This window comes from Petaurus breviceps, unplaced genomic scaffold (genome assembly GCF_028583685.1).
Source record: "Petaurus breviceps papuanus isolate PSGF00001 unplaced genomic scaffold, PetGlider_PUasm1.0 140, whole genome shotgun sequence".
Lineage (NCBI taxonomy): Eukaryota > Metazoa > Chordata > Mammalia > Diprotodontia > Petauridae > Petaurus > Petaurus breviceps.
The window spans coordinates 41,403,115-41,411,689 of record NW_027185698.1 but is presented as its reverse complement, the minus strand read 5'-3'; the positions used below and the strand labels follow the sequence as shown (position 1 = coordinate 41,411,689).

Below are 8,575 nucleotides of genomic sequence, written 5' to 3'. Positions count from 1 at the left end.
ACGTGTGAGGTTCAGGGACTTGCCCAAACTCACTAAACAAGTGTGTGTGAGAGGTGAGATTTGAATTCAGGTATTCCTAGCATCCAGGCTATCTCTGTCCATTATATCATGCTACCTTTCATTCATTAATATGTTTACGAATGTAAAACACATGTGTATTTGTAGGTGCATATAGACATTTTAAATTATTTTAGCCAAAAAAAACATTAGGTACATGTATTTAGCATGATGATGGTAATAATAATAGCTCACATATCAACAAATAGTTGTTTAACATTTAGAAAGCACTTTTCTCATAATAATTTTGGGATGTAAGTAGCACAGATACTATCCTAATTTTACAAACGGCAACACTAACAAAAATGCTTCATTTTTTTCTGATTAACATAACTCTTTGTTTTTTTGTCCAAAATGACACCTTTTAATTAAGATTTTTTTTTAAACTTTTTGGAGGAGGGAAGGTAGGGTGATTGGGATTAAGTGACTTGCCCAATGTCACATGTTGTGTTAAGTGTCTGAGGCTAAATTTGAACTCAGGTCCTCCTGACTCCAGGGCCGGTGCTCTATTCACTGAGTCACCTAGCCACCCTACGTGTTCTATTTGTCTTTTTTTCTTACTTTATTCTTAACTGTTCTTTAATCTAATTTATCTGTTGATCAAAAATTTTAGTGTAGGTACTTTTTTTTGGTTTAGCAATTAGCAATCTTATCTCTGACTTCTTTAAATCTGTTTTTTTTTTCCTTAGTCACATGTCATTTGCATGTATTGGTATCTCTGTATACACATAATCAAAAATCTGGAGAAATAGTTTTCATTTCCTTCTTTATTATTCATCTTTATTTGTGTATGTAAGAATTAGTGATTAACAACTGATATGTGCCAAGGAATTTTTTTAAAAGACTTTTAATATGAAAATGTTCAATTCACATGGGATAATGTTTCCCACAATAGAATTAAATCTTTTATTTGATCATGGTTTTAGATCCTGTCAAGAATCTAAATTATATATTATAGCTTTATATGTGTTGATGGTTTTTAATTCCAGACATTAGGCAAATTTGTATTTTTAGAAAGCAGTTTATTCAATAAGAGTAGGTCAGTTTTCCCATTTATGTATGTGTGTTTATATATATATACATATATGATTGATGGAATTTTAGGGCCTTTTATTTTGAGACTTACATTTTTTTTAGAAATGCCAACTTCAGAGTCCAGTGTCCTGAGAAAATTCGTGAAGTTTTATGCATTGAGAATCTTTGAGGATAGTAGTTAACCTGGTCAGTTGTAGAGTCCTAAGAACTCCCTGTTACCCGAATTTAACATTCCATTTCCTGCCTGCCTGCATGCTTTCATGCAGCCCTTCCTCATCTTCTCTCAGAATCTCTGTTTCCCTTCAAGGCTCAGTTTAGATGTAAGCTCCTCCTTGAACCCCACTCTTCCAGTTGTTGGTGTGCTCCGGCTTCCAGACTGTTCTTGTACTTGTCATTTCCTTATTTGTGTACATGTTGGATAAAACTTAAACATATGCTCCTCCCTGGACTGTTGTACATTTGTCTTTGTATTCCCAGTACCTACTAGTGCAGTGCTTTGTATAGAGTAGTTGTTTAATAAATGTTTGGCAAACTGAATGAAGAAAATTCATTTCATAGGAATTCTTTGAGAGCGATGAGTCCTGACTAAAGAAAGAGAAAAAAACCTCTTCTAACTTCTGTTCCAACCATTCTTAGAATCAGAGAATAGGAAGGTACCCCAGAGATATCTCATGCAACCATATTGTTCTATAAATAAGTATGGGGATTGGGCCTGTAATTTAATTGAGATAGAGAATTCCCAGATGATGAAATGCCTTCTACCCGTGTAGGACAACCTCTTCTCTGCAACTGGAGCCCTGACAGTTTAGTAACTTGCCCAGGGTTACACAGCCAGTGTGTGTCACAATCAGGATGAACTCAAGCCTTCCTGTTTCCAAGGCTGGCCTTCTATCCACTATACCATGGTGCTTCTTGTTTTGAGGAAACTAAACCTATAAAAGCCCTTTCAGGTCCTTTCACCTTGTAAAGGCAAGAGGTAGAATCCAGGTATCTTGGCTCCCAGTTCAATGCTCTTTTCATTGAACCATTCTGCTTCCAATCTTCTGTTCTAATTAACAGAACGATAGTGAACTTGATGATAACACTGATTGCTTCAACTGTACTTTGACCCTTAAACTTTTGCTCATAAATCATGGCTCCATAGAGCTGCCTTTATCACTTCTCTATGGCTAGAACCAGATATTGACCCACCTTTATGTAAATTGGTGTTAATGTTTGATTCTTCCTCGTCCTGTCTCTTCTGTACATATTTGCCCATTCTTAGCTTCTTGCTTAGAGAGTGTATAATCTGGGAATAACTGTCCTGTACCTGGGAGAAAGTCTTAGCATAAATCTGTGAAACTACAGATCTCGCTGTTGAGAAAATATCTTCTCTACCTTTAGTTTATTACAGTGTCGCGAGTGCCAAGTTACACTTGCAGCCACAGATACTATCCATTAAGTTGCTTCCATAGAAACTTTCATTAAGTTGAGGAAGTTCAGATAATCCACTAAGGCAGCCTATGGCATGGTGGCCAAGGTAGCACACAGTTTGACTTTAAGTTGCATGGTTTATAGGAGGACCAACTTATAAGAAATTCTTTTAACTCACTATTCACACTTCTGATCCTTAAATACCAGGAACTTGTGATTTAGCTATGAACTTCCATGTAATATTACATGCTATGCCTCTGCCAATGGGCTTGTCTGGGTCAGTCATACAGGCACGTGTGAGCTGCCATGCACCATTGAAACTTCTTATAATGACCTATGATCATCTACTCCTTCCTCCATTTTAAAAGTGGTGAATTAATGCAAGATTTTGAACATCCCCTCTGCCAGGTCACTCACCCCTGAAGTAAGCCTAAGCATAGAATCTTTCTGGCATGCCACTAACAAGCTATGTGATTTTGAGTAAGTCACTTCACTTCCCAATGTCTCAGTTCTTCCTCTCCAAAATGAATGGGCTATCTGATTTCTCAGATTCTTTCCAACTCCCTTATTTTGTCATTTAGTCCCAGTAGAATATAATCTCCTAGAGAATAGATATGTTCTACGCCCAGCCCCTCATCCCAAACTGGTCAAGTCAATGAAAAAATTATTCAGCTTGCATTTTTCACTTGTGTTTTAATGTTTTGTAGTCTGTTTGCCTTAATATAGGGCATGGCAAATAGTTCTCATTACATATTTAGCAACAGCATTGGTTTCATGTCCTTCAACAGAATCCATAATATTATTGAACTGAATATTTTCGTTATGGGATGAGGTCAATACAGTTTTCTTTCTCTGTCTTTAGCAAGGATGTGGCTATGTTGTTCACAAATGCTATTCTTCTCCATAATAGAATATTATACTCTATCACTTTAGTGATAACAACCTTGGAAGTAATATAAAATTACTGTTGTCCATTGTTGCTATCCATAGTCTATTGAGACTTGTTATTTCTTCCTTCAATGGTGAGAATGTTTTGATTACTCCTTGTCTCTACAAATTTCTTTCCTTTTCCTAACTAAAATGCTTACAAAACTGAGTATTTTGTTCTTCCTGTTATAGAAAGTAGCAGATCATGACCCCAGCCTGAAAAGGTGGGACGCATATATGTGTGCATATGTGTTGATTTATAATAAATTCATTCTTTCTGTCACTCTGAATCCCATTTGGGCCAGATATTCTCTAAGGTCTCTGAACACCATGATGAATAATAATATAACATGCTACTATGGTACTTTAAAATTCATAAAGTTTCTTCTTCCACATCACCACCATGTGAGATATTGAGAACAAACATTCTTACCCTCATTTTACAGATGTTTAAAGATTTTATTAGACTCAAAGAAGTTAAATGACTTAGTAATTTTATAAAGTCATGGACCATTCAAATTGAAATGGACCAACTGGCAGTAGTAGCTTATGCTGTTAAAGTACTTTGAAGAGTATAGAATCCTATATAAATGTAAGATACTTTTATCACTCTTTAGGTGAAAATGCCAATAGCCATCTGTAGGAGCTGGCTTCTGAGTTAGGTGCTTTTTTCTTTTCTTTCTTTTCACTGGCATGCCAAGGTGTTCCCCATTCAAACTTCCCTAGAGGCAACTTAGTACAATAGAAGAAGCATTGGCCCTGGAGCCAGAGGACCTTGGTTCAGATCCTACCTCTTTGAGACGTTGGGCAGTTGCTTAAACTCTCTGGTTCTCAGTTTCCTCATCTTTAAAAATTAGAGGGTTGGATTAGATGGCCTCTGAAGTCCCTTATATCCCCATTGCTATGACTCAGTGAACTTGGTGATCCTTTGATTTTGTTCTGTTCCATATACACTCTCTAATCAGTCTGGCTTGTGACCAACAGCATACATTATTGAGATGGTCCCCTGGGGTTAAGCATACAGCCTGGGAAAGCAGAAGATGGCACATCTATCTGGTACACACTAGAATTTAAACCAGTGACCGTGACCTTTAACACATTGCTTCTAATCAACCACAGATAACTTCTCCTGATTATACCATGCAATAGTGTGCTTAATCTTTAAGACACATGTATTTCTTAAGACTGCCTAAGAAACATATTTGATGAAGAAGTGTGATTTTTCATATTTTAAAGTATAGCCAGACCATTTACTAGATAATTTATTTGTACACAAATGAATTCAAGTTTGTGGTACTGGCATTTAATCGACTACTTAGAGTATTATGACAATCTTCAAAATTTGAATTTAGTGGTATACAATGATAATAACATTGTATTCTTTCTGTAAAATTGTAGACTTTATTACATAATGGTGCTTTTTTTGTTAATTATTTTCCATTTCAAAAAGGAGAATATATTATTCAAGGACACTTAACTGTAATGATAGCCAAAAGATTTTTGCCTTCTCTTTTCCCAGTTCACTCAAGATAGAAGCTCATATGATATGCAGTTTAATGTATGCCCTGGAAAACAGGTGTTTAAAATGTCTTGCTTAGGCACATGCCACTTCTACTTGGCCTTTTTTTTACATTTGATTGTCTTAATACCATTATTTCCTCCTACTTTACATAGGAACATGTCTGAAGATTATTTCCTTTTTAAAAAGGAAATCTAACAGATGGAAAACTGGAGGGTCATTCTTTACTTTTAATGTATATGCTGAAAACTGAAATATAGTGCTCTAGGTTGTTAAAGAGTAAAAAGAACGCATTTGTGTTTTTCCAACAGAGTTAAACAGTACTGATTTGAAAGACTGTGTTAGCAACAACAGCCTCAGTAGCAATGCCAGCCTTCCCAGTGTTCAGAGTTGCAGAAGACTTCGGGAAAGGAGAGTTGCAAGTTGGGCTGTTTCATTCGAGCGTCTTCTGCAGGACCCCATTGGTGTTAGATACTTTTCTGTAAGTAAGGAAGGAAGACAGTGAAACTTGTTGAGACAAGCAGAAGCACATGTTTATGGTTTTTACAGAATTTCCAAAGGGTCCCCAAGGGATAATAAAGTGAAGTTCTTGGCCAAGGCTAAAATAATTTTTAACAGTTTCTTTTTTTTTTTTCCTATTTTGTGGCATTGCTTCACATTGTCCCTCAGTGGGCCCCATATTTAGTCTGGTCCTTCTGCCTCTACTTCCCTTGAAAGTAATTTGGGTATATTGGGGAGACATCTTAAATTTGGCCAGAGCCTGTAATGCTGTACAATATTAATTTTCACAGTGTTTTGGCTTGACATGCCCCTGCTCCTTCTTCTAGCCATGGTTTTAAAGGACTTACCTATAAATAGGGCACCTTCCCCGTTCACAGGGATTTATAGTGACTAGCAGCCCAGAAATAAAAAAAAAAAGATGAGAAATTCCTCTTTCTTTTTTATTCAAAGTTTCACAGCTACTAAGTCTGGTTTTCCTTGAATTTTCTGTTCCATACTTCCTGTTCAGAAATGTATCTATGTGTTTAGCTTTCAACAATAATGAAAACTGATATTAAACTCTTAAGAAATTCAAGGCTGTTAGAATAATTGATTACAGAGGTGAAGTGACCAACCCTGTTTTTCCTGGCTCTGCACTTCTCATGGAGGATACTCACAGCACAGAGTAGTTTCTACAAAAGCGGAAGATAAGAAAAAAAGGAGGAAAAGAATATGAGACAAAAACATATTAGACAAAAGCTTACCTTTCATTATTAAGACTGCATTTTTAACTCTTGATATTTTTCCCTAGGATTTTCTAAGGAAAGAATTCAGTGAAGAAAATATTTTGTTCTGGCAAGCCTGTGAATATTTTAGCCATGTACCTGCACATGATAAAAAAGAGGTAACGTCACTTATACATATAAAATGATTCATAAAATAAGATGAAAGAATAGTCTTGTTTTCCCATGTATACTCTAAACTTATGACTAGTATCTACAATATTTTGGAAGGTTACATTTTAACTTGTGTGGCCTGGAATCAGAAAGACCAGAATTTAAATCCACCCTCAGACATTTACTAGCTATGTGGCCCTGGGCAAGTTTTGCTTCAGTTTCCTCATCTGTAAAATGAGCTGGAGAAAGAAATAGCAAACCATTTCATTATCTTTGCCAACAGAACCTCTAATGGGGTCACAAAGAGTTGGACATGATGGAAATTACTGAACAACAATGTTAATTAATTATAGACATTTCTTTTTTTGATGTAGTTCTAATACATAACATTTAATTTTGATGATATGGGAATTTTTATAAAAGAAGTCTTAGCAAGCATTATCTAACAGAAAGAATACTGGGTCTGTAGTCAGAGGGCATGGGTTCAGAGGCTAGTTTACCTACTCACTAACTGTGCCAGCACAAGCAAGATACTTCCTATCTTTGGACCTCAGTGTTCTCATCTAGAAAATGAGGATGTTAGAGTATTCCTTTCTAACTATAAATTTTGTGATCTCATGATCAGGAAGAACATCATGAAAAAAGAGTAAACAGCTTGGTAAAGGAGACACAAAAAATACTGAAGAAAATAGTACCTTAAAAAACAGAATAGGCCAGATGGTAAAAGAAGCACAAAAATCTACTGAAGAGAACTTAAAAAGCACAATTGACCAAATGGAAAAAAAGATGTACAAAAATTCACTAAAGGAAAGTAGTCATTAGAAAGTAGAATTAGCCAAATGGAAAAGGAGGTACAAAAGGTCACTAAAAAAAGAATTCCTTAAAAATTATCATTCTGGGGGCAGCCAGGTAGCACAGCGAATAAGAGCACCAGTTCCAGTGTCAGGATGACATGAGGATCGAATCCAGGGTCAGACACTTAGCACCCACCCAGAAATACTTGGCCATGTAACCTTGAGCAAGTTACTTAACCCCAATTGCTTAGGGGCGGCCAGGTGGCTCAGCGAGTAAGAGCACTGGCTGCAGTGCCAGGATGACTTGGGGATCAAATCCGGGCTCAGATACTTGGCACCACACCCAGAAATAATTGGCCGTGTAAGCTTGAGCAAGTTACCTAACCCTGATTGCTTAAAAAAAAAATTATAATTCTGCAAGTAGAATCCAGTGACTCCATGAGACATCAATAAACAATAAAACAAAATCAGAAGAATGAAAAAATAAAAGAAAATGTGAAAAAAATCTCTTTGGAAAAACAGCTCACCTGGACAATAGATCAAGGAGAAATAATTTAAGAATTATTGGACTACCTGAAAGCCATGATGAAAAAAAGAGCCTAGACATTATCTTTCAAGAAATCATCAAGGAAAGCTGCTCTGGGATTCTAAAACTAGAGAGTAAAATGGAAATTGAAAGAATCCACCAATTGTCTCCTGAAAGAGATCCCCAATGAAAACTCCCAGGAATATTATGACCAAATTCAGAGCTTTCAGGTAAAAGAGAAAATATTTTAAGTAGCCAGAAAGAAATAATTCAAATATCATGGAACCACAGCGAGGACAACACAAAATTTATCAACTTCTATATTAAAGTATTAGAGGGCTTGCAATATGATAATACAGAGGGCAAAGGACCCAGGATTATAGCTAAAAATCACCTACCCAGTAAAACCAAATGGAGTCCTTCAGGAGAAAAAAGTGGAAATTTAATGAAATAGAGGACTTTCAAGCATTCCTGATGAAAAGACCAGAGCTGAATAGAAAATTTGACTTTCAAATACAAGGCTCAAGAGAAACATCAAAAGATAATCAGGCAGAAGAGTTATCGTAAGAGATTCAATAAAAAGTTAAACTGGATGATATATGTATCTTCTAAGAATTTTGTCATTATTAAGCCAGTTAGGAGGAGTGTATATAGACAGAGAGCACAAGTGTGAGTTGAATATGATGGGATGATACCTAAAAAACAAAATTAAGGGGTGAGAAAGATGAATGTGATAGGAGAAGGAGAGGTAGAATGGGGTAAATTATCTCACATAAAAGAGGTACAAAAGAGCTTTTAGAGTGGTGGGGAATATAGGGGGTGTGGGAGAGGCACTTGAACTTACTCTCATTGAAATTGGCTCAAAGAAGGAATAACACACGCTCTCTCTCTCTCTCTCTCTCTCTCTCTCTCTCTCTCTCTCTCTCTC

General features: G+C 36.2%; 1 protein-coding gene across 5 annotated transcripts in view; it reads left to right on the top strand.

Annotated features, from left to right (window-relative positions):
• The window catches only part of RGS12 (regulator of G protein signaling 12), a 257,451-nt gene that overhangs the window by 171,755 nt on the left and 77,121 nt on the right, over positions 1-8,575 (top strand). For all 5 annotated transcript variants that reach the window (XM_069070709.1, XM_069070712.1, XM_069070704.1 and 2 more), the window contains 2 exons: positions 5,263-5,432; positions 6,243-6,335. In XM_069070709.1, the coding sequence (XP_068926810.1) occupies positions 5,263-5,432; positions 6,243-6,335 (263 nt within the window). The remainder of the gene's footprint in view (positions 1-5,262; positions 5,433-6,242; positions 6,336-8,575) is intronic.